This window comes from Balaenoptera ricei, chromosome 1 (genome assembly GCF_028023285.1).
Source record: "Balaenoptera ricei isolate mBalRic1 chromosome 1, mBalRic1.hap2, whole genome shotgun sequence".
Classification (NCBI taxonomy): domain Eukaryota; kingdom Metazoa; phylum Chordata; class Mammalia; order Artiodactyla; family Balaenopteridae; genus Balaenoptera; species Balaenoptera ricei.
This window is the reverse complement of record NC_082639.1, coordinates 48363031-48389733: the sequence shown is the minus strand read 5'-3', so window position 1 is coordinate 48389733 and position 26703 is coordinate 48363031. Positions and strand designations below refer to the sequence as shown.

The following is a 26703-nucleotide window of genomic DNA, read 5'->3' as shown; positions in this document are numbered from 1 at the left end:
ATGTTGAATAATAGTGGTGAGAGTGGGCAACCTTGTCTTGTTCCTGATCTTAGTGGAAATGGTTTCAGTTTTTCACCATTGAGGACAATGTTGGCTGTGGGTTTGTCATATATGGCCTTTATTATGTTGAGGAAAGTTCCCTCTATGCCTACTTTCTGCAGGGCTTTTATCATAAATGGGTGTTGAATTTTGTCGAAAGCTTTCTCTGCATCTATTGAGATGATCATATGGTTTTTCTCCTTCAATTTGTTAATATGGTGTATCACATTGATTGATTTACGTATATTGAAGAATGCTTGCATTCCTGGGATAAACCCCACTTGATCATGGTGTATGATCCTTTTAATGTGCTGTTGGATTCTGTTTGCTAGTATTTTGTTGAGGATTTTTGCATCAATGTTCATCAGTGATATTGGCCTGTAGTTTTCTTTCTTTGTGACATCTTTGTCTGGTTTTGGTATCAGGGTGATGGTGGCCTCGTAGAATGAGTTTGGGAGTGTTCCTCCCTCTGCAATATTTTGGAAGAGTTTGAGAAGGATAGGTGTTAGGTCTTCTCTAAATGTTTGATAGAATTCACCTGTGAAGCCATCTGGTCCTGGGCTTTTGTTTGTTGGAAGGTTTTTAATCACAGTTTCAATTTCAGTGCTTGTGAATGGTCTGTTCATATTTTCTATTTCTTCCTGGTTCAGTCTCGGCAGTTTGTGCATTTCTAAGAATCTGTCCATTTCTTCCAGGTTGTCCATTTTATTGGCGTAGAGTTGCTTGTAGTAATCTCTCATGATCTTTTGTATTTCTGCAGTGTCAGTGGTTACTTCTCCTTTTTCATTTCTAATTCTATTGATTTGAGTCTTCTCCCTTTTTCTCTTGATGAGTCTGGCTAATGATTTATCAATTTTGTTTATCTTCTCAAAGAACCAGCTTTTAGTTTTATTGATTTTTGCTATTGTTTCCTTCATTTCTTTTTCATTTATTTCTGACCTGATCTTTATGATTTCTTTCCTTCTGCTAGCTTTGGGGTTTTTTTGTTCTTCTTTCTCTAATTGCTTTAGGTGCAAGGCTAGGTTGTTTATTCGAGATGTTTCCTGTTTCTTGAGGTAGGCTTGTATTGCTATAAACTTCCCTCTTAGCACTGCTTTTGCTGCGTCCCATAGGTTTTGGGTCGTCGTATCTCCATTGTCATTTGTTTCTAGGTATTTTTTGATTTCCCCTTTGATTTCTTCAGTGATCAATTCGTTATTAAGTAGTGTATTGTGTAGCCTCCATGTGTTTGTATTTTTTACACATCTTTTCCTGTAATTGATATCTAGTCTCATAGCGTTGTTGTCGGAAAAGATACTTGATACGATTTCAATTTTCTTAAATTTACCAAGGCTTGATTTGTGACCCAAGATATGATCTATCCTGGAGAATGTTCCATGCGCACTTGAGAAAAATGTGTATTCTGTTGTTTTTGGGTGGAATGTCCTGTAAATATCAATTAAGTCCATCTTGTTTAATGTATCATTTAAAGCTTGTGTTTCCTTATTTATTTTCATTTTGGATGATCTGTCCATTGGTGAAAGTGGGGTGTTAAAGTCCCCTACTATGATTGTGTTGCTGTCAATTTCCCCTTTTATGGCTGTTAGTATTTGCCTTATGTATTGAGGTGCTCCTATGTTGGGTGCATAAATATTTACAATTGTTGTACCTTCCTCTTGGATCGATCCCTTGATCATTATATAGTGTCCTTCTTTGTCTCTTATAATATTCTTTATTTTAAAGTCTATTTTGTCTGATATGAGAATTGCTACTCCAGCTTTCTTTTGATTTCCATTTGCATGGAATATCTTTTTCCATCCCCTCACTTTCAGTCTGTATGTGTCTCTAGGTCTGAAGTGGGTCTCTTGTAGACAGCATATATATGGGTCTTGTTTTTGTATCCATTCAGCCAGTCTGTGTCTTTTGGTGGGAGCATTTAATCCATTTACATTCAAGGTAATTATCGATATGTATGTTCCTATTCCCATTTTCTTAAATGTTTTGGGTTTGTTATTGTAGGTGTTTTCCTTCTCTTGTGTTTCTTGCCTAGAGAAGTTCCTTTAGCATTTGTTGTAAAGCTGGTTTGGTGGTCCTGAACTCTCTCAGCTTTTGCTTGTCTGTAAAGGTTTTAATTTCTCCATCACATCTGAATGAGATCCTTGCTGGGTAGAGTAATCTTGGTTGTAGGTTTTTCTCCTTCATCACTTTAAGTATATCCTGCCACTCCCTTCTGGCTTGCAGAGTTTCTGCTGAAAGATCAGCTGTTAACCTTATGGGGATTCCCTTGTGTGTTATTTGTTGTTTTTCCCTTGCTGCTTTTAATATGTTTTCTTTATATTTAATTTTTGACAGTTTGATTAATATGTGTCTTGGCGTGTTTCTCCTTGGGTTTATCCTGTATGGGACTCTCTGTGCTTCCTGGACTTGATTAACTATTTCCTTTCCCATATTAGGGAAGTTTTCAACTATAATCTCTTCAAATATTTTCTCAGTCCCTTTCTTTTTCTCTTCTTCTTCTGGGACCCCTATAATTCGAATGTTGGTGCGTTTAATGTTGTCCCAGAGGTCTCTGAGACTGTCCTCAGTTCTTTTCATTCTTTTTTCTTTATCCTGCTCTGCAGTAGTTATTTCCACCATTTTATCTTCCAGGTCACTTATCCTTTCTTCTGCCTCAGTTATTCTGCTATTGATCCCATCTAGAGTATTTTTAATTTCATTTATTGTGTTTTTCATCGTTGCTTGGTTCCTCTTTAGTTCTTCTACGTCCTTGTTAAATGTTTCTTGCATTTTGTCTATCCTATTTCCAAGATTTTGGATCATCCTTACTATCATTATTCTGAATTCTTTTTCAGGTAGACTACCTATTTCCTCTTCATTTGTTAGGTCTGGTGTGTTTTGACCCTGCTCCTTCATCTGCTGTGTGTTTTTCTGTCGTCTCATTTTGCTTATCTTACTGTGTTTGGGGTCTCCTTTTCACAGGCTGCAGGTTCGTAGTTCCCGTTGTTTTTGGTATCTGTCCCCAGTGGGTAAGGTTGGTTCAGTGGGTTGTGTAGGCTTCCTGGTGGAGGGGACTATTGCCTATGTTCTGGTGGATGAGGTTGAATCTTGTCTTTCTGGTGGGCACGTCCACCTCTGGTGGTGTGTTTTGGGGTGTCTGTGGCCTTATGATTTTAGGCAGCCTCCCTGCTAATGGATGGGACTGTGTTCCTGTCTTGCTAGTTGTTTGGCATAGGGTGTCCAGCCCTGTAGCTTGCTGGTCGTTGAGTGAAGCTGGGTCTTGATGTTGAGATGGAGATCTCTGAGAGATTTTTGCCGTTTGGTATTACGTGGAGCTGGTAGGTCTCTTGTGGACCAGTGTCCTGAAGTTGGCTCTCCCACCTCAGAGGCACAGCCCTGATGCCTAGCTGGAGCACCAAGAGCCTTTCATCCACACAGCTCAGAATATAAGGGAGAAAAAAATAGAAAGAAAAAAAGAGGATAAAATAAAATAAAATAAAGCTATTATAATAAAAAATTTAAAAAAAATTATTAAGAGTAAATGTATTCAGAAAAAAATTTTTTTAATTTTTAAAAATAGATTTATTAATTTTTTATAGTAAAAAATAAGAAAAAAATTTTTAAGAAAAAAATTTATTAAGAAAAAAATTTTTAATTTTTTAAAATAAAAAATATGAAAAAACTTATTAAAAATTTTTTTAATTTCTAAAAATAGAAAATACGCAAAAAATTATTAAGAAAACATATATTAGGGAAAAAAAATTTTTTTAAGTAAAAAAAAAAAAAAAATGGACGGACCTAACCCTAGGACTGATGGTGAAAGCAAAGCTATACAGACAAAATCTCACCCAGAAGCATACACATATACACTCACAAAAAAAGGAATAGGGGAAATTAATATATCCTGCTCCCAAAGTCCACCTTTTGAATTTGGGATGATTCGTTGTCTATTCAGGTATTCAACAGATGCAGGCACATCAAGTTGTTTGTGGAGCTTTAATCCGCTGCTTCTGAGGCTGCTGGGGGAGATTTCCCTTTCTCTTCTTTGTTCGTACAGCTCCCAGTGTTCAGCTTTGGATTTGGACCCGCCTCTGCATGTACGTCGCCTGAGGGCGTCCGTTCCCCGCCCAGACAGAACACGGTTAAAGGAGCAGCTGCTTCGGGGGCTCTGGCTCACTCAGGCCGGGGGAGGGAGCGGTACGGAGGAGGCGGGGCGAGCTTGCGGCGTCAGAGGCGTCGTGACATTGCAGCAGCCTGAGGCGCGCCGTGTGTTCTCCTGGGGAAGTTGTCCCCGGATCACGATCACATCACGGGAGCCTGGCAGTGGCGAGCTGCACTGGCTCCCGGGAGGGGCAGTGTGGAGAGTGACCTGTGCTCGCACACAGGCTTCTTGGTGGCGGCAGCAGCAGCCTTAGCGTTTCCTACCAGTCTCTGGGGTCCGCGCTGATGCCGCGGCTCGCGCCCGTCTCTGGGGTCCGGGCTGTTAGCCGTGGCTTGCGCCCGCCTCTGGAGTTCATCTAGGCGGCGCTCTGAATCCCCTCTCCTTGCGCGCCGCGAAACAGAGGCAAGAAAAAGTCTCTTGCCTCTTCGGCGGCTGCAGACCTCCTCTCCGGCTCCCTCCCGGCTCGCCACGGCACGCCAACCCCTTCAGGCTGTGTTCACGCCGCCAACCCCCCGTCCTCTCCCTGCAATCCGACCAAAGCCCGCGCCTCAGCTCCCAGCCCCGCCTGCCCCAGCGGGTGAGCAGACAAGCCTCTCGGGCTGGTGAGCGCTGCTCGGCGCTGAGCCTCTGTGCGGGAATCTCTCCGTTTTTCCCTCTGCGCCCCTGTTGCTGTGGGATCCGCGCTGATAGCCGCGGCTCGCACCCGTCTCTGGATTTTGTTTAGGCAGCGCTCTGAATCCCCTCTCCTTGCGCGCCGCGAAACAAAGAGGCAAGAAAAAGCCTCTTGCCTCTTCGGCAGCTGCAGACTTTTTCCCGGACTCCCTCCCGGCTAGCACCAAAGCCCGAGCCTCAGCTCCCAGCCCCCGCCCGCCCCGGCGGGTGAGCAGACAAGCCTCTCGGGCTGGTGAGTGCTGGTTGGCGCCGAGCCTCTGTGCGGGAGTCTCTCCGCTTTGCCCTCCGCACCCCTGTGGCTGCGCTCTCCTCCGCGGCTCCGAAGCTTCCCCCCTCTGCCACCCGCAGTCTCTGCCCGCAAAGGGGCTTCCTAGTGCCTGGAAACCTTTCCTCCTTCACGGCTCCCTCCCAGTGGCGCAGGTCCCGTCCCTATTCTTTTGTCTCTGTTATTTCTTTTTTCTTTTACCCTACCCAAGTACGTGGGGATTTTCTTGCCTTTTGGGAGGTCTGACGTCTTCTGCCAGCGTTCAGTGGGTGTTCTGTAGGAGCAGTTCCACGTGTAGATGTATTTCTACTGTATCTGTGGGAAGGAAGGTGATCTCCGCGTCTTACTCTTCCGCCATCTTGCCCCTACTCCCAAGGGAGAACTCTTGTTAAGATTTTATCGGATGTTTTTCCAGACTTTTTATACACATACATAGATGGATAATCATACTTTTCTCAAAAACGGGATCATATTGAACACACTGTTTTGTCATATGCCTTTATTTTTTCATTCAGTACCATGTTGTGAATATATTTCCACAGCAAAAAATACATACGTTCCCAAGATGATTTTCAGTTAGCTGCATATTATTTCATCTTACAGCAAAATGCAGTTACTTCAACCAATCAGTTAATGCTCAACAGTTCAGACATTTCTAATTTTTCACTATTCTAATAGCACTGCAGGGAATATCTTGTATCCAAGTCTTTGCCCACATCTTACATTATTTGCAGATAATTGAATCCCTACAAGAAGAATCATAAGTCAAAGTTTGTGCATTTCGTTAAGGCCTTGAAACATACAGCCAGTCTGCCCTCCAGAAAAGTTGCAACAAATCACACTCCCACAAATAACAAAAATAACCATGATGGCCAACATTTACATAGCCCTTACAATATGTGCCTTGCACTGCTCCAAGCCCTTTATATATACCAGACTAAGTCATCCGTCTTCCTAACAGGACCATGAGAGAGGCACTGTTGGTCCCATTGTATGTATAGAAAACCAAGAGCCCAAGAAAGTATGTTTCCCCATACTTTTGTCAACACTGGGTATTATCTCGTTTTTCTCATTCTGGTGGCGAAAAGTGGCAACTCAATTGTATCTGGTATATTTTATATGAATCAGTTTAATATTTCCAACAACTTTTTGGATTCTGTATCATTCCTCATATTATACAAAAAGAGAAGCCTCAGAAAGTTCGCAGGACACACTCAAAGCTACACATCCAGTCAGTGATACAGCTTGGATTTGAATCGTGTTCTCTCTGGCTCCAGAGTTCATATTCTTTCCTCTGTTATCAGGCTGCCTCTTCAGCTAGAGACTGGGATCTTTGGAAATTTGGTCTTGGCCTTGAGTAAAACGTTCTAGAAGATTTCAGGATGGGAACTTAGGGAAGATTTCACTCTGACCTACTCCGTTGAGCACTTGATGATGGGGTGCCTGGGGGCTGGTACAGAGGTTGCCTCCCAGCCTTGTTGGCACTGCCATGCAGCAAATGCATCCAAAAATATGTTAGAAAAGAGAAAGGCCTTTATAATGAGCCTGGGTCTCTCTTTGTCTTGTGAGATTTTAACTACTGTAATTGCCTGTAGTGTGAAGTAGTGTATTTTTCATGTATCTATTTTTGTTCTGTGGCTATCTGCATGTCTGCTTTTTTTGCTTTGTTTTTTTATTAACTCACTTGAATCCTGGTGGGTGTTTTTCCCGTGAAGAGTATAGCCTCAGGAAGACACACCCTCTCATACACACACATACACACACACGATAATAATATGAAGGCTAAGTAGGGTAGAATTTATTCTTTAAAAAAAGCTAATGGTAAAGTCTGAGCAGGTGACTTTCTAATCCATACTGTATTTAATTGGCTATATTGAACCATACTACAAATTAAGTCTTCTCTGTAATTTATTCTGTCAGACGATCACCCTGCAAACAATTTGGTACTTCATTTAAACATTGGTAAATGGCTCATGGAAATGCTAAGAAAAAAATGGTGATCAGATAAGAAACCCTCTGTTTACAGAATGAATCCTATGTGAAATGTCATGAATTAACCTGATTGAGTCAATCATTGAGCATTTATTGAGTGACTACCTTGTGCAGTGTACATCTTTGGATAGCTTGGTTCTTCCTTCCTTCCTTCTTTAATTCACGAAACCTTATTTAGCACTTATTGTTCAAAAGGAACAGTATTAGTAACTAGGATAAGACTGAGGAGAACCAGACATGGATCTTTCTTTCAAGGAGCTAACATCCCCAAAGTGGAGAGAAAACAAATGCACAGATGTTCTCCAGATGCCCTGTTCTCAGGACCTAGAGGCCTTTGCATGCTCCATTCTTTCTGCCTAGAATGCCCTTTCCCCCTGACTTTCTGGGGACTTCCCCTTTATCCTTTGAGACTGAGTCCAAGGTCAGCTCCTTTGTCAAGTCTTCCCTGATGCCCCTTCCCATTCCTGCTCTGACCCTACATAACCCTTTAATCTAAAGCTTGTCTTCTTATATTGTGGTTGTTAGTTTCTTTGCGTGCCTGTTCTATGAGATTGCAAGGGCCTTGAGGAAGGGACTATGTTTTAATCTTTTGGGTAGATGTAGCAGTTAGCATGAGATCTAGAAAAGAACAGGCACTCAATAAGCATTAATACATACCGTGTGAATGACTATATGCATGGATAAATGAAGAACAGGCACTCAATAAGCATTAATACATACCGTGTGAATAACTATATGCATGGATAAATGTGTAGCAAAATTAAGAAGTATGAAGCATCCCAAATAGAAGAAAAAATACAACCCAGTGAAATCTAGGGTTGGGAATTATTACTAAGGGAAACAGGGGAGTCAGGGAAGGTTCCCTGCATGAGCAGGATGTTGGAGCTAGACCTTGAGCATAGGTATGATATAGTTAGGTGGAGTTGATGAAACACGGGTCAGGGGAAGAAGGGGGCAATCAGCAGAGAAAACAACATGCATAAGGGCACAGAGGTGGGAAAGTCCAGAACCCAAAGGGGGACGATGAGCCCTTCAGATTATTTTCACCCCTGGGAGGAAAGTCAGACAGGATTGGGGAGGTTATTCTCTGAATCGGCCTTGGAATTCTGCAGCAATAACTTTCATCTGCAACGAGAGGGTTCGGAATAGGAGGAGTAAATGAAGTGGTGGTGGAAAGATCGGGTGTTCTGGAAGACTCTCTCTTTAAAATCAAATATCTGCTTTGATTGGGGGGCAGTGCTTTAATATCTAGACTAAGTTTTTCCAAGACGAAAACTCTTGTCCAAAGGAAGGGTGGAAGAAGAGCACCCAGAACCTGCCTTTCCTCCACTCTCTCCCTCTCCGTCTGGCCCAGGATTCTCTGCACCTCCAGAACAACCCATGACGCCCCAGAAACTCCACACAGAAACACTCCTGGGATGAAACGGTCCTTTTCTTCTGTGACCAAGGGTCTCACCTCCCCTTTGTGGCCTTGGCTGCTCAGCAGATACCACAGGTAGCCAAGCCCCTGGGCGTCCCCTTCCAGACCATGCGGTCTTGACCTTTTTCTTTGAGATCCTGATAGCTGGCCTTGACCCCAAACCTTCTGACTGATGACCCTTTCTGATATCAGAATCCTGCTGGAATCCAGAACAGCCTCAGCTCTACCTCCTTCTCCAGTTCCCTTTCTTCATCCCAGCTTATCAGAGATCATGGTTTTGTTGTTGGTCTAGGGACCCAGGAGTCTAAGGAAAGGAACCTTGGTTCTAAATAATCTCATTTCCTCTTTTCAATGCTTTGTCATCCTGAGTAGGGAGAGTGGGGCCTGGGTTAAGTATTGGTCCAGCCAGAACACAGTCTGACCCTCAGTCCTTTCATGAATAAACTCGGAGGTGAACTATACAATACTTAAGTTTCCTCTGGCTCCAACTGTCTTTGATTTGTGCTGTTAAAACTTGTTTGAAGACATGGAGCAATTCTGAGGCTCAGTGAACAAGTATTTACAAGGTCCTCTGTGTTGCCAAGATGAATGTGATAATGTGGGATTAGCAGGATTCTAATATATTTGTATTTCCAAGAATCTGTATGACATGTGCATGGTTTAGGTTGGAGAAAGTGGAGACGTATCCCCTTACTGGCTCTTCGTTTCCAAATGAATGAGCCACTTTCAGAACAATCCTTTTTAACATGTCCTAAAATTAACTCTGGGAAAAGGTAATGTTATAAATACTTTTAAGCACTTCATGCACACACACAGCTACACTTCGCGAGGCAACATTAGATATCATCAGGCGTTAAAAATGTTTTGATTTTAAAACACTTAATGAGCATTCCCAGATCAATTAAAACATCTCCATCTGCTGTCTTGCCTAGTAGGTGATATTTTACCATTGCACAATCATCTCCAAATCTAATTCCACCAGGAAGACTTCTAATTGTGGTTTAATTTTAGAGCAATATTCCATTTGGCAATCAATAAAGTACTGTCGTCAAACTTTGATTCAATAGAAGATGTGGATAACATTCACTCTATTATGCAGAGAAAGAAATACTTGCAGGAAAGGGAGAGAAGGAAGATGCCTTTGTCTCCCACTTTCCCTACTGTATACCATTCGATCTCACAAAAGCCTCTAAATCAATACCCCCATGTTTCGTGAATATAAATCTCATCAATTTTACATCATTAACACCATGAAAAAGCTACTGCTCTCTGAGCAGTTTTTCTCTGCTAGCTAAATATGTTCTCTTAATAAAACAGGAAGAAATGAATCTTGATCATTTTACTAACAAATACTTCCTTCTTCACCAACTTTGTGTCAAAATCGACTAGAATTATACAGTTGTCTTATGGCCACTTGAGGGGCTAGGGTGACCGGGCAGTGATACCACCCTCCAAGCATGATGTCCAGTAGACACTGGGCAACCTGGGCAGGCTTGAAACCACCTGGAGAGTCCCAAGAGTAGTAAAGAGATGAGTGAATGGCCAGACTCTAGAAGGTAAAGGTGCAGCAGCAAATTCTACTGCAGAAATGATTCCTAAGGTCAGAAGCCCGGAAGGATGGCAACAGGCTGGGGAATGGACATTTTGGAAGGTCAGGGCCAATAATCCAGAACCAAGGCAATGGCCTTCATGAGAGACAGGTGCCCACTGTCCTGAGAGGCTGGCTGTGTGGTGTGAAATCCAAATGGCTAAAGGATCCAGGGAGATGGAAAGAGACCCAGGAGAAAATGTACTCCAGTGGTTCCCAACATTTTCGTAACCAAATTCTCCTTGTGTTACATTTCTCCTTCCCTCTACAGACTTAGTAACGTGGGAAACTTTGTTCACCAAAAAAATGCATTTATAATCATTCACTTTCCTATTTGCATTATTTGAATCCATCACTAATTGCCAAAGAGAATCTGCTCCCAGATGAGCTAAGAAGTACAACAGTAACTGGATACGGTTCTAAATAAACCTGGCGTTTTCATTTGTGTGTACAATGAAAGGTGTCATCTTATTAGGGATAATTATAAATTTCTGTTTAGCTTTTTGAAATGTTGAAAATTGCCTGGTACCTCTTTTTATGACTTTTAACGACCCCAGTAGATCCAGAGCTTTGGGTTGGGAGCCATTGATCTGGTTCAGAGTTCTTCTTTAATAGAGGAATACATGGAGATCCAGAGAGGTACAGTGAGTGCCTTGTGTTCACATAGAGTGGCTAGAATTCAAGCTTCTTAACACCCCGGATAATGAAAAGGTCCTTTGTAAAGACTTGAAACACATCGTATAATGCACAGATACATGCAGAGGACTGTTTAATGAGGATTGCTTTAGGAACATTTAATATAGAAAAATGGCCATAAAGATCACCATCACTTAACAGGATGGTGAGTATTATTTGTTGAAGTTTAGATAATAAAGGCAGGAAGGTCAATATCAAAAGATTTTTGAATTACTGATCAGCAATCCCAATTTACTTTAGTTCAACGACTGTGGTTCAGGCACAGTGCAAGGTATTAGGATGGCAAAGGTGAAGAAGACAGAGTCTGGTGGGGAAGACTGGGATTTAGGCAAATATATCAGAGAAGGAAGATCTACGAAAGCAGGAGCCAAGGTAGCTGTGTGTGAGGAATCCATCAGGAGTTTCAGTATCGCTATAGACTAAAGCTCTAGGGAAACACAGAAGCGGGAGGAATCACATCTGCAGGGAAAGGGAAGGCAAGCCTTGATCAGGGGGTTTCACAGAGGTGGTGCTATTTCAAATAGGCTTTGCAAGAGGAATAGGATTCAGGCAGGTGGATAAAAGAACAGGCATTGCAGACATGGGGACCAACCCATGAAAAGCCTCAGAGGTGTGGTGACCTTGGGCAAAACAAAGAAGGGCGTTTGATCCTCAAGTCACTCTATCGCCACCTCTTGAAAAATTGTTATAACCATGCATATCTATGGTTCTCTGAATGCGAAGGGCACCCCCTGTCATTGTGCAATGTACATCTTCCAGCAGGGCAAGCAGAGGCCCTGGATATGTAAATGTACTAAATATCAATCCAGAGCTTAGACTGGGCTGTGTCATGAAGAAAGATGTAGCAGGACCCTATACCACTGAGTGAGGCTGACTGGTCCTGGCAAGCAGAAAAAAGAGCCAGATGCTCCTTCAGCATCTGAACAATCCTGTTTATCTCTCTGGTCACAGCACCAAGACCATGGAAGGAAGCCTCCATTTCTCAAGGGCAGGCACAGCTCTTTTTCCTTCCATCTGGACCAAACAGCTTTTCCGGAGCCCTCCGGGCTTGTTCACATGTAGCGGAAACACATCTCTTATCGATCAACAGCTCGGAGGGAAAGTCCCCTGAAATAGGCTCTTCTTTTTGTTTCTCATAGGCCCTTCAGCAGCATCATGCTGTTCACGAAATTTCCTACATCGCCAAGGACATCACAGATCACCGGGCCTTCGGATACGTTTGTGGGAAGGAAGGGAATCACAGATTTGTGGCCATAAAAACAGCCCAGGCGGTGAGTATCCCCATCCGAAGAGGACGCCTTTCCTTGTACCTTTTCTGGGACAGCACAGCCACTCTGTTGGTCTTCGGGGGCCCACTGTGCCATATGACTCAGCGATGCTGACACTCAGCTTCCCATCTAGAAAAGATGAACAGCCTCGGAGCAAAGTAGCATGCTCACGCCCATCCAGTTGTGGTGGTGTTGTTTTTTCTAATGGGTATTTAGTAATGACTAATTGTTTTCCTTTCTGATTAAGCTGGACGGAGGCACACTATACAAATAAGTTTCCTTGTGTTCATAGCCTCATTTAAAAAGAAAATAAGAAGAAACAAATAGCTATTTTGCATAAGGCCTACCCTAACTTTATTGAATTTGAAATTACTAATAAATAAAAGCAGTGCCTTTTATGCTTATGATTGTTACGAATTTGCAAATATAATTAGTTGAAGAAATGAACTGCAGCTTATATGCAATTTTGCTAAACCAATGTAACAAGGTAGAATTAATTGAAGATGGAATGCTTGCAGTTTAATAGAAAAAGGAAGGGCTGCGGGTTGTAGCCAGCAAAAACAAAAATTGGTCACTGCAGCTCAGTAACCATCCCTTTATTAACGTGCTTTACCACCTTTTACTCCAGGCTGAACCCGTTATTCTGGACTTGAGAGATCTCTTTCAACTTATTTATGAATTGAAGCAAAGAGAAGAATTGGAAAAAAAGGCACAAAAGGATAAGCAATGCGAACAAGCTGTGTATCAGGTATACCTGTGAATTTATCCTGAGACAACAGGGGCTTAAAATAAACAGATGTGAAAACTGACAGTCAAGGCTTCTCCTCCTGCTGCCAAGTAGAAATAAACAAAGATGAAAGGTTCCCGTGTAAATTATTGAAAGCGAAGCCACTAGACATGAGCGCTTATTCACTGAGATTCTAGACGTGTTGGAGAAAGTGAAGTCTTGCAACCAGGGGAAGATTTCAGGGGAGGAGACCTAAGGAAACCCAACTGCGTTTGCTGTTGTTAGCAGTGGGTGGAATTAGATTTGGAGATGATTGTACAATGGTAAAATATCACCAGGGTTTTCATTTTTTTCTGCCTGTTTTCTGCCTTAATGACCCGCCAGCCTCTCCTACCCAGAGCTGGTTTCTTCACTGTCCTGTAATTTCTGAATACCGTCTCACATCTCTCGCTTTATATCCTCTGCTTTGCGTCCTCCCTTCCCTCACTCTGCGGTAGACAATTCTGGAAGAGGATGTTGAAGATCCTGTATACCAGGTAATTTCTGAAACTAGTTGGGGTCGAGGGTCAGGAATGGCCAGGCCTGTGGTATAGACATTTTGTCAGAGACCTGAAGGATCCGCTGGCTGCAGAGCCTGGAGAGGGACCAAGATTATTTCTGAGGGTGAGGGCTGCCAACCCCTCCAGGAGCGAATTTCCATAAAAACTAACAGAAGTTTGGCCGGCATCAGTAGCATGGGATTTGGAAATAGACTTCTCCTTTCTTGCCCTGCCTCAGCCCTCTCCACAATCTGTAAAAGTTTGATCCCAGAGCTGAACGTTTGCAAGAGTCTCTTGAATATTCTGAGTTCATTAGAGAGACTGTGAATAATGAGGTGGCTTCAGTGAGTTAAGAACCAGCGATGGGGACTGACATTTTGGCGACATTTGAACACAAACCCAAAGGACAGTTTGTGAGCTTGAGAAAGGCTGTGAGGAGAAGTCTCTCGGGCCCCCGATTGGCTAGGCTGCCCCCTGACTCCCTGGCTCATGGCATAGGGGCTGTTGTGAGTGGGGGAAGGGAGATCCCAGAGACGTGCCTGCCCGTAGCTTTCTCTGTGCTCTCTTCAAGGTTGCAGCCTAAGTGTGGGTAGAGATGGCTTCTCTTGGGTTCAAGTATATGCTCTGCTTAAACAGATGCAGAAGAGGGAAGAGGAGGCCTCTCCCGCTCTGTGCTTATTCCCAAGGAGAGAACGAAGCCAGACATTTGACTTGTGGGACATAAAAGACAATCTGAAACTTACATTTCTAACTGGGACACACATGGGTTATATGTGTGTGTGTGTCACATGCATTCTATGTAAATGCATAGTTTCACACAGAAAGCTGCTACTGCTGTGACAAAAAGAAAATAATATGGATAAAAAAGTAATAGAATCTGAATAACTTGAAGGAGAAGAAGTATCTGACATAGATGGCAAACAAAAGTCAAAGGTGTGCTTGACGGCAGGCCTTGCTTTAGAATACCAGAGGCGTGGATTTGTCTGTAATATGAGCTCAGCCCCTGGTTCGTGGGCTGGGAGAGTGATGAACATTGCCCTTTTTGAAATGGCCCAGTCCTTTAGAGTCTGAAACATGTACATGGAAAAGTTGATTTCGGTATTTAAAACTGAGAATGTAAAGTAAAGTGATACGTATGAGATGAGGGAGTTTGGGGCTTCTGCGCAAAGTCAGAATTGGCATATGACCCTGGGCCTTAGGGAGCAAAGGGGAGAGACCACTGTAACCCAGGGTTTGCAAAGTTGGGATCCCAGGAGATAGCATTCCCACTCAGCAGTGCCAGCACATGCAGACACTGCCGAGATAAATGCCACTGAATGAAGAGGTTATATCTCCAGAGAGGTCTGCAGAGGGCTTACGCAGACATGGCTAAAGGGCTGACCATCGGACACGGTTTTCCTTAGAAGAGGCAGGAATGTATCAGGCCATTTGGAATGTCAGTCATTCAGTTGTCTCTTTAAGGTGTTTTCTCCTGTGCCTGTGTCTTTAATGCTCACTGCGATTTGTATCCTGAATTCCAAATGCTTTTTTTTTTTTTTCCTCTTTCATTTTCCCCTCTGACTTTTCCTCTCTGGCCGCTCCTCATAGTACATTGTGTTTGAGGCTGGACACGAGCCAATCCGTGATCCCGAAATGGAAGAAAACATTTATCAGGTATAAAACCGCTTTCCTCTCCTACCTTTGCACCACCACCAGTAAACGCACAGAAGGGGCTGAGCAGCCACGGGCTCTCTCCTCACTCACACGCTCCACGTTGCTCTTCTGGCCATTCTGGGCTTGTTAAAATACCTTCACATGAATTGCTTCCCACTTCCCTGCCATTTGCCAGTAGTTTTCATGCCTGATTGTAGACACGGTTAATGGCCAACTGGGTACAGTGTTTTAATTTTTAATGGAGCTTAACTATTTTCAGTTGACTCAGAAATCAAACATTCCATTTTACTAAAGTAATCTATTGGAGGGTTGTTGTCCGGAATATAATAGGGTCCTTCATTTCTCAAAAGAATGTGCCGTTGAATTTCTTTAAAAAGTCAACTGCACTACTGAAAATGAAGGCCACATTCAGAAATGCTATTTGGAGACAACACTGGGAATATTAACTGAATAAAAGAAAGTCTAGCTAAAGTTTTACCCCTTCTGAAGGGAAGGTAAAGTAATATTCTTAAATGTCTGCTTATGTGAAGAACCCTGAACACACGTTTTTTAAAAATTCATTTTATTGGAGTATAATTGATTCACAAGGTTGTGTTAATTTCTACCGTACAGCAAGATGATTCAGTTATACATATATATACTTTCTTTTTCATATTCTTTTCCATTATGGTTTATCACAGGATATTGAATATAGTTCCCTGTGCTATACAGTAGGACCTTGTTGTTTATCCATTGTCTATATAATAGTTTGCATCTGCTAACCCCAAACTCCCGATGCTTTCCTCCCCCAACTCCCTTCCTTTGGCAATCACAAGTCTGCTGAACACACTTTTTACCTCGTTAATTCTCCTAAATGTACTATAAAATAGGTATTTTAATCCCACTTTCTCAAGGGGAAACTGAGGCTCAGAAAGGTTGAGTAGCTTCCGCAGGGCTGTACAGCTGTTTAGAGCCGGGATCAAACCCAGGCAGGTGTGTGAAGGCGGGACTCATGCTGCTTCCCCTCTGCTTTTCCACCAAAGAGTCTGAGTAATTACAGCACAGGGCACATCAAACAAATAGGACGACCTCCAATTTTTCACTAATTAGAATTTTAGTCCTGATTTTTTTTTTTTTTTTTTTTTTTTTACACCTTAAACTCACACAATGTTATATGCCAATTATATACCAATTAAAGTCCTAATTTGAAATATAAACATTACAGAAGCAGGAAAAATGTTAATGTATTTAAAGAAGTGATTTTAATTTCCTTAATTTACTTAGTTGTGTGGTCTGTTATTCTGCCTTGGGCGTGCATTACTTATGTAACAAAAGTAAAACAGATTTTCAGTTTCCATCAAATGCACAGAATTCTAAATGACCAAAATATAATGTTAGCTCTACCAACAACTCGGTTTAACCAGCCCTATGGAGTAATAAATCTATTTCTATCCACTGGATCCATCTAGGTTGGATTCAAGTGTGAGGTTGTGCTTTGAGTCTTTGTTTAAAATCATTGCTTACGAAGTTTCTATCTTTAAACAGAAAAGTTGCATATCTGTCCTCAATGTCAGATTTTAAGGTACAACCTTGCAGTGTCTCAGTATTGTTACTGAACCAAACTTGGATCCGCTCACCCACGCAGTAAAGCCAATCTACTGACACCAGGTTGTGGTGAAGGAAAGTGCCGAGTTTATTGCAGGGCACCAAGCAAGGAGTCCAGGGCAGCTGGCGCTCAGAACACCTGAACTTCCCAATGGGTTTCAGGAAAGCATTTTTAAAGGGCAGGTGAGGGAGGGGAGTGGCAGGGATGTGATCAGCTCGTGCACAATTCTCTGATTGATTAATCATGTGGTAACAAGGTGGTGTCACAGTATCAATCCTTAGGCATCAGTGGGTCTCAGGGCTACATGTTCATGGTCATCAAGTAGTTAACTTCTTCAATTTGGTGGAGGTTTTAGCATCTGCAAAACAGCTCAGGAGATGTATATCAGTACCTATTATCTAGGTACTTTCAGAGGATATGGGGGAGGCATCTGTCCAGGGAAGACCCCACAGGGTCCTGCTCAGTTACAGTATGAGGCCAGAGGAGCCACTAACCAGTCATCCTATGATGAGGGAGCACCTTTGAAAATAAAATTAGGCTTTTCAATATAAGAGGTTCTTGATTTCAGAGTTAGCTATAGTTGGCAGGGCTCCCATTGTGCCCTGCGGAGGACTCTGCCGGGGCAGCCTAGTGTACTGGGAAGAACCGGTTTCGGCAAGCAGGGAACTGGGGTATAGTTCTGGCTCTGTCACCAACTACATTTGGCTGAGGGGTAATGGGCAAGACACTTGCCCTCTCTGAGACTCAGTTTCCCCAACGATAAAATAGGGGAATAAGTTCTCCCTAAATCACATATTGGCATGAGAATGAAACAAGATCACGTGGAGACTGTAAAGAAGAGGCTTCATCCCAGTCACACACTGAATCCACAGCAATTAAGCCACCTTGTCAATTCCTTTCTTTCTCTGGGCCTCAGTTTACTCATCTGTAAAATGAGCAAATAAGACGGAAGAGTCTCTGGGGCATGGCCCTTTTCTGTTCTTTGCAACCAGTGCTTCATCATAGGACTGTTAGAGGAGCATGCTGGCTTGCTTTACAGAGCAACAAGACTCTTGGAAATGGGGTGTGTGTGTGTGTGTGTGTGTGTGTGTGTGTGTGTGTGTGTGTGGTTTTGGTAACAATTATAGAGCCAGGTCCCTGTGAATGGGCACTTACATGCAGTATCTTATTATGTCTCACAGCGGCCCCAAGTACCTTATATCATTATTTCCACTTTACAGATGAGGAAGGTGAGCCTCGCAAAGATAAGGTATCTTGCCCAGGGTCACAGAGCTAGCAAGAGGTAGAACCCCCCCCACTCATAGCCAGGTCTCTCTGACCTCTGTACACAAAATAAATCCAAGGCTCTTTTCAGCTTAGAATGTCCTTGATGCTGAGTTTTACAGGTAGATTCTGTGTAGGTTTCAAGTCACTATCTAAAAATCGCACTTGTTTTAACAGTTCTGATGCCCAGGATCTTCCCATCTGTCCGTCATTAATAGGAAGGTACCATCTACGGGAATGAATATTTTATCGCCCTCTTTTGGAAAGGCCTCTGGCCATCCTCCTCTCTTGCCTCGCCAGTTCGCTGGGCCTCAGTTTGCTTAACAAGAGATAAGCTCTTGGGCCTAAAGATAAGGCTGGGCTCTTAGGGAGCTGCTATTGGGAGCCTCAGGATTTTTTTAGGGCCTACAAGTGTTCCATATCTATTCCTCCTGAGTCGATTGCAATGTTTCTTATACTTCAGCTTGATCAGGGTAGTCTCAGATTTGATTTTATTTATCCTCTGTTTTCGGGAATGAGGGCCTAAGTTTTTAACTGTTTTGTGGCCTCAGGTGAGGTACCTCACTTTTGTATCTCAATTTCCTGGGCTACAAAAGAGGGGTACTGTATTCTCTGCTTCTAGAAGTGGTGTGAAGATGTAAAGCAACCAGGACAGCACTTGGTACATAGTAGGTTCTGTGTAAATGTCAGTTCCTTTTACTTCCTAATGCCATCAATATCAGATGCTGCTCGAGACGTCTTATGATGATGTATTAAGTGAAGTAGAACATGACTTGCTCGCCTCATCTTGTCAGAGAGCGCAGCGGAAAGCTGCAGCCTCCCTTGACTTCGCTATTTGTAACTCCAACACAAGGGAGGGAAAGACCCTTGAGTAAATGTCAACTCTCTTTGAGGCTCAGTAGTCTCATTCTCCAAACCGGATTAATAATAATAATTGTCTTTCTATTTGCATGCCTCAGAAAAAAGTATCAGTTGTCTTTTTAAAACAACACAGATCCTCACAGTACAGAGTGTTTTTACCCATCACTTAATTTTGACCCTTCCAGTAACTCCGTGAGATGAGAACAGTTGCGATGACTATCATTTTAAATGTAAGAAATTCAGGTCCTTCATACTTAAGTGATGGGCCCAAGGCCAGAGCCTCTGATTCTAAACCCAGTGTTCTTTCATACATTAACAAGCTTCCAGCATACGCGAGATCGCGGCTCACCAGGGGCACATTCTCCAAGTTTGTTTATTCAAAAATTATTTTTAATCACCCAAGATGTCACATATTGTTATTTTAAAATGATATGTCTCTAATCCTATGTCACCCAGCTCTTAACCTGTCTCTCCATCCTGTTAATATGTTGCTGCACTAAAAGTGTCTTCTGTATGGATGGTCCTTAATATATAGCTTTTAGACTAATTTCATGAGTTCATTCAAAAAGTAATTATGTATGGAGCACCTAGCCTGTGCCAGGCACATGAGGATGTAATAGTAACCACAGTCTGGTCCCCACCTTCAAGGCATTTGTAGGTAACTCCTTGGATACTCATGACAACCAGATGAGGAAACAGAGGTTCAGAGAACATAGTGACCTCTCCAGGGTCACACAGCCTGTGGCAGAGCCAGGATTAGGAACCAGACCTCCTGCCTCCTTTTGGTCCAGGGCTGTTATCACTCTACACACCATCATGTTACTGAAATGGTCTACAGACGGGATGGACCAGCTAAGGGGGAGATGAGAGTCAGGACCCAGGCACTTTCTGGCCTTCATCCTTTTAGCGCTTCTGCTAGTGTTCTGTCCTCAGCACATATGTGGTAAATGTTTGATGCTTAGAAGTTTCTTGTTTAACCACCATTTACAGATGGGGAAACAAGGATAATAAAATAACCGCCCTGCCCTCAGCAAGCTTATAGATCAGTCGGAATTCAGAGTGACCGGGGAGCTGCAGTGTGGTTTGACAACTCCTTTATAAGATAAAGCACATTTTACACCCTCCTTCAATAGCCTGATGACTTTCCCATCTCCCCCCAGCAAGTCAAGGAGCGCCGATAAATCAGGGGCTGTATTCATCTTGTTCACCACCATTGTCCTGGGCAAAGCACAGTGCGTGACACTTAATAGGTTCTTGGTAACTTATTTCTTAGTGAAAGGATGCACCAGAGGTTACAAGAGTACAGAGGAAGGCTCAAGTCAGTCCTAGAGAGTCAGACAAGTCTCCCAAGAAGATGTCCCGGCAGAAATAAATCTTAAAGGAAAAACAGGCAGATTGGTATCTCACCCATGGGACAACCAAGCAGAAAAGCTTTTTTCAATTATGCACAGTTTGGGTTTCGCCATCCACTGCTTCTCCTCCGTTTGCAGGCATAATTGAGAGTCAGCTGTGGTTCAACTTGCTAAGTGCCCATAGTGAGCAGTGAATTACGGGGAACAGAAAAACACTGTTCGTTTTGCTCAGGCAAGGGTGAGCTAGTAAAAATAAAAGTGAGGGCTGGTAATTTATCGGCCCTCGTTAACAAGGACTCTGTAGGCATTCTTAGAGTATTCCTTTTAGCCGGAGCTCAGTTATCAGGAGCAAAGAAATTACATTCTTCATGGGCTACCAGCAAACTAAGGTTTGCAGAAGCGGCTCTGAAAGCACATCTTTTGCGCAGCCGTGCTCACTCAGAGTCATATTTTTTGCAAGAATGTGCACGAGCTTCTGGGGGTGTAGAATGTGATGTCAGAGGAAAAGAGGCACCTGAAACTGCTGTGGGAATGGTGGGGACAGGGGTGAGCTGCAGCTTTATATGCTGTAGCAGTTCAAAGGCAGACCGCCCAGGCTTAAGCTCCTGGCTCTCCATTCACGGACTGAGGGACCCCCTCCAGGGCTCCTTTTCCTCCTCAGCAGCATGGGGACAATTGTCATCCTCACCTGATAAGACTTGTCCCAAGGATTACATGAGAATGTATGTAAACACAAATGTCTAGCGTGATGCCTGGCACATAGAAAGTGCCCTGGCAGTGTTAGCTCATACTGTTAGTGATAAATGTCTTGTTCGGTAGCCAGAATGAGCTACATTTGAATCTGATCGCTTACCAGCTTTGAAGCTTTGGGCAAATTTCCGTAACAACTCTGAGCCTCACTCTCTACTACATAAAGTGCAGATTATAATAACAACTTCTTAGGGTTATTGTAAGGATTTTAAGGTAAATGAGAGTGAAAATGACAAAGGGACTCAAGGAATAAGCTCAAATTCTTACTTATCTAAGAAGAATGGTGTGGTTAGCTGGTCCCAGCCTAAAAGATGCTTTGTCTTTCTCTTCACTATTCTCTACAATCCTCGATGGTACACTTACCCAGCAGACACCTACCGAATGCCTACTGGCTGTTAGGCACTGTGCCTGCTTTTAAGGGGCTCTCTGTCTGATGGAAAGAAAGACAGGTTATCAGACATTTAGAAAACCACTGCTGGCTGATCCCTCCCATGGAGGTTTGAGTTAAGCTTTGCTAGTTGCTGAGGATGAACTAGTGATTGCTTTCCAACTGGAATGTTTCGGAGCAAGGCGCCCCTGTTTGACTGATTTGAAAAGTATCTCACGCATCCACAGTTATTCATATGTATTTAGATACATATTTACATAATGTATCAATGGTAAAGGAAATTATCATTCTAACACTTTACAGTATGACGGTACCTAATAGTTTTTGATTCTTTACTCTCTTTTCTCTTTGATCCTCTCAATAACCTGAGCCAGTAGCAGAGTCAGTAGCTCCAGTTTATAATAGTGAAGTTCAGAGGAGCTAAGTGACCTGCTTAGGGCTTGCTAGTTACCACGTGGCCCAATAAGACCAGATGGATGAGGAAGAGAAGAGAGGGAAGGAAGAAGTTACAGATAAGTGTTAAAAACCATCAGAGATTTTTCTGGATTCTCGCTCATGCTTTTCCTGCCATTGATGGGCCCTTTTCTTGAGTAGAAACCTTTGGTGATTATCAGATGGTTTGTACATGATCCCAACAGAAGCTGTACTTTGTCCTAGGACCTTGATATTTACTGTATTTTAAATAGCCTGGATCTCAAATCAGCATGGACTAGTTCAAGCTCCACTGCAAACTGTTTTTAATCACTTTCGGCAACTCCTAGCACCTCCCTGGGCCTCATTTTTGTCTTCGGTGAGATGAGGATTATTTTTTCCACCCCATGATCTCTGAGGTCTCTGCGTTTTGCCTCCTATTCTGTGGTTCTATGAGGAGCCCCGTGGCAGACCCTTATGGAGTGATTCACATCCTCCCTCTCCTCCTCCAGTTCTCCTGAGAGAAGGAGCCTCACCCACTGCTTTCATGATCCCAGCAGCCCCTTCTTCTGGAAGTTGGGCCCCTCACACATACTTAGCCGTTGGAGGGGAAGCCTAGTTGCTTGGTTCTTTGAAAGCGTCGTACCAGAGTGTTTTGACTGTCTCACATTTGGTTTTTCCATAGGTTCCCACCAGCCAAAAGAAGGAAGGTGTTTATGATGTGCCAAAAAGTCAACCTGTAAGTGTAAGTATATCTCCTCCCTTCTGCTTGGGTTCCCACGACCGGCTTTATGTTGACACTATGTCTGCAGTCCGAGGAAGGGAACCGCCCTTCTGGATACGCGTCCCAACCTGTATGGCTTTGCTGGGGAACTCCTCAGTGGGTCAGGGGGAAGGGGGCATGAGGCGGAAATGATGGGGCCAAGGAGGGGGTGCATGAAGGTCTGGCCCCATGAGTGGAAATGAGTTGAATCATGCAAACTACTGTGTCCAAGGGATTCAGAGCCTCAGGCATTTTATGGAAAAAGTCTCCAGCCAAAGACTTCATTATACCTGGTCAAGCAGGGGGCAGTTCTTGGTTCTAGGAAGAGAGTTGTCCACCCAATTTGAAAGTGGTCGAGACGCTTCAGAGGGTCAGAAGAAGGGCTGGCCAAAGCCTTTGGAGTGTATGAGGGTCCAGCCAATGGGCAGCACACTGTAGAAAAGACCAGGTATCGTGGGCTCGCAGAGAACCCAGAGGGCCCACTGTATACCTGGACCCCATCTGCTAGTGGGACTCCTGGAAATCTGAGACACGAAGGAAAATCCTCAGCTCTGTGCCACTGCTGGGCTCAGAACCATATTTAAGACCTTCAGTTGGCACTCAGAAGGCACCCTCCACATAACCCAGGCAACCCTGGGGAGCCAGTGAAGACTCTTGAGTAGGGGGACATGTGACTTTGCTACAGCTTATGTAAAAAGAACTGGGGCGTTTAGTCACTGTTGATCTCATTCAACAATGGGTGGAAAGAGCATGGGCTTTGAAGTCATGCTGACCCTCAAGAATCCCAGCTCTGGTCCTAACAGCTGTTATGAGGCTAAATGACCTTATCTGGACCATTGTTATCAGTTGTGGACCCCATACTGTGAGAGACATAAAGACAACCCTGCATGTTTCAAGATGAGATTAATAATAGCGTTTGAAACCCCATCCCATATGAGGGGCAGCTGAAGGGCCTGGAGATGTTTGACCTGGAGAAAGGAAACCACAAATGTGGAGATGGGCATCCACAGGGCCATTAAATGGAAGGGGGATTATACTGCTCTGTATCAGCCAACTCTTGGAACCAAGGCCAGTGGGCGGCGCTACAAGAAAGCCAGCTCTAACTCCGAGTGAGGGTGACCTACTGACAGTCAGAGCTGCTCAAGGGTGGAGCTCTGGGCCCTAAGAGAGTGAGCTCCCTGTCACTGGAGCTATACTAGCAGAGCCTTGGAGACCACCTGTCAGAAAGGTTATGGGGCGGAGGCAGGGAGTAGGGATTCAAACACTGAATGGCTAGAGGGGCAAGACGAGCCTTTGTTGCTCCTTCCTGATTTGCGCTTCTGGATTCCACAGTTGGGAGTCTTTCTGGTCCCTTCTTACCATCCCCTGCCCCTGCTCCCCTTTTTCCTAGAGAACTTTCTTTCTGATCCATGTCCGTTTCTCTACCCCACTCTGCCAATACCTTGAAACCACCATATCCCACCTAAATACTGCTTCCAAAACCCAATGCACATTAGTTTTAGTGAAAAGACATGTCTGAATACCAGCCCCTTAAAAAAACCCCGAGCCTAGAAACAGAGTAGAAGGCATGCAGTGTGGTGCCAATCAGGGAAAGAGCAGTTTTTCTCCCCGAGCCCTATGCGTTTAATCAAGCCTCCGTGTCACCGAGACACCAGTCTGCTCTTTGAGTTTCAGTTAGGTCCAGCCCCTATCACACAGCTCCCTCCAATTCAATTTGTGCCTAAATTGCCTCACTTGCCCCTAACAGGCTTAGATACATGAGGAAACATGCTCCATTTGCCGCCTTGGTTTTGTGAAGTTATTACCCCGTCTGGCCACACCACCTCCATGCTTATTAGCTCCGAAGGAAAAAAAAACCTTCAGACTCCTCAGCCTGATGTACCTGGCACTCGGGTCCCAGCCTCTCTGTATCTCTGACCTGCCCCTTCCTGGTCCAGCTCAGTGGAACTCTACAGTTTCCTGGGGGAGTCACGCCTTCCCCCAACATCCTGGCTTAGTGTCAAGCATTGTGTTTTGGGGGAGACTTTCTTTACTTCTCCCAATTGTGTGAGCACGTCACCTCTGCTTTGTGCCTCCATACCTATCATTCTTCCAGGAATACCTCTGACCACACAGTGTTGGAATTCTTCTTCTTCCTCATTACTTCCAGGAGCTTCCTGAGGTCCTTGTGTTACCAGGAGCAAGCCCAGGGTCTGGTTCACAGCTGCTCTAGGAATAGTATATATTTATTATATATATTCATATATATAATAAATATATGAATGACTCTACCCTGTAGAAGGAATTTATGATAATCCCTGCTACTTTTTTTAATGGGAATTCCCTGTTATTCTGATTCCAAAATAGTCATTAACTATACATACTGAGGTTTTGCTTGGAAAATATCGGAGCTGCCTGAATGGCCCACAGTGGCTCCCAACCCACTCTTCCATGAAGTCCTAGAAGGATCTGATGGTGATGATGGCTTTTCCATGAACTGTCTGAGTGTTAATAAAAGCCTACGAGAGGCAGGAAGTGAAAAGCACAATTTCAAGTTAGAGGCAGATGGACGCAGCTAGAATCTTAGTTCCTGTCCTTACTGCCTGTGGGACATCTGACAGGTCTCCTTGCCCCTCTGAGTCTCAGTGTTCTCATCTTCCAAAAGGGGTTTTGGAACCTAACTTGCAAGATGATTTGAGGAGATAATAGTCTATGTATTGGAAAGTTGGTCCCACTTGCCTAAACCTCCCAGAGGTGCTTTACATACCCCATGTCCCCCGCTGCTCTGACATCTTCCTGTGTTCCAGGTTTCCCCCGAAGCCCTGCCTCTCTGCTGAGTGTACCTTCCCTAGGATACCTCTGTGCCCCGAAAATCCCTGCCATGTTGTCGCTATTTGCTCCCTCACCACTTGCTCCTTACCCAGAAAGACAAACCAAACACAGCCACAGTAGACCATGTTAGGCAGCTTCCAGGGAGTTTGGGGCTCCCACAAGTTTCCCACAAGAAGGGAGACTGCCCAATGGCCTATTGGTCTAGGGACCACCTGGTTTCTTCTTCCTTGGGACGGGTCTGCATGGAGTCCTAATAAGGAACTCAGCTTGGGGCTCTGGTTGGGGAAAGCCACCAACCAGCCCCCAAAGAAATGGCCACCCGGTCTTCAGAGTCAGATCTGGGCCCTACTAAGGGTCCTTGAGTAGCTTTTTGCATCGCTAAGCCTCAATGTCCTCATCTGTAAAAAGAAAGTAACGCCTACCTTGTAGCTTTGTTTAGAAGATTAAAGGAAACGTTTATGTAAAACCCTTACGGGGATATGGAGTAGATTAAATGCAAACATTTCCATTTGTTGCTCTAACAAGCAGGGTACCAGCCAACAGTTCTCACCCAGCTGGGGATTGCCAAGTATTCTAGGGGATGAGACACCTCCTCTGGGAAGCCTTTCTTACCCCAGAGTAATCAGCCCCTCTGGGATACCTCCATCCTTCTCTTTGCAATGATCATAAAGGATTATTTTCTCTTAATGTATCCATGTGAGCCATTGGACTTTGACTTCGGGGTGAATGATAGCCCTGTCTAGTTTTTGCCTAAAGACTAGATGAGCTTAAGTATGTGAATCAGCACAGTGCTTGGTGCGCAGTATGGATTCAATAGCTGTGAGCTGTTATTCTATTTGTTTTCCTTACTTTTCTGTGAGCTCCTTGAGGACAGGAATCACTTTTAATCATCACTATCCCTAAGGTAACTCTTCTTGGGATTTCTGATCTCTTTGAGATTTTGCTGGTAGACTCTTTCCCCAGAAAGAAACACGTGTGCACATGTAAATTTTTGTAGTCCTTGAAGCCGACGGGATCCCTTGATCTCAGCTCTAGAACCTCTGTCTAGAGCCCTGTCTAGACCTCTGTCTAGTGGCTCGTCATCACTCTTCCATGGTCAGAGATATCCTCAGTAAGGTGGCAAATTTGATGTATTGGGGATTTCAGAGTTTTAGGGCAGCGGAAGTTAGAATTCACTGTGTTTGTTATATTGTTCTTACCCACCTCAGTGCATCAACTTATGGGAGCAAAGTTTTGTTTCGATTAGCTGGGCCCCAGGTCCAGGCAGAAAGCCAATTCCATGTCTTCACTCCCTCACATTTACTCATCCCTGTGGTAGTTTTACATCCCCCTTGTCCCATGACCATAAGATGCTCAGCTGTACTGACCCTTTTCTTGTTCTGCTTTCTCAGATAACACATTAGGATGCTTTTGTTTGCTTATTTTACTTTGCACCTGTAATAGCCCCTTCTTCCAGCAGATTTGTCCTTAAGGTCATGCTTTGCTCCCCTCCACCATTTCCTGGGAACTCTAAGCCCAGATA

At 43.8% G+C, this 26703-nt stretch overlaps 1 protein-coding gene across 3 annotated transcripts in view; it reads left to right on the top strand.

Annotated features, from left to right (window-relative positions):
* The window catches only part of DAB1 (DAB adaptor protein 1), a 419282-nt gene that overhangs the window by 336661 nt on the left and 55918 nt on the right, over positions 1-26703 (top strand). For all 3 annotated transcript variants that reach the window (XM_059898809.1, XM_059898802.1, XM_059898792.1), the window contains exons 5-7: positions 11950-12081; positions 12707-12826; positions 22293-22352. In XM_059898809.1, the coding sequence (XP_059754792.1) occupies positions 11950-12081; positions 12707-12826; positions 22293-22352 (312 nt within the window). The remainder of the gene's footprint in view (positions 1-11949; positions 12082-12706; positions 12827-22292; positions 22353-26703) is intronic.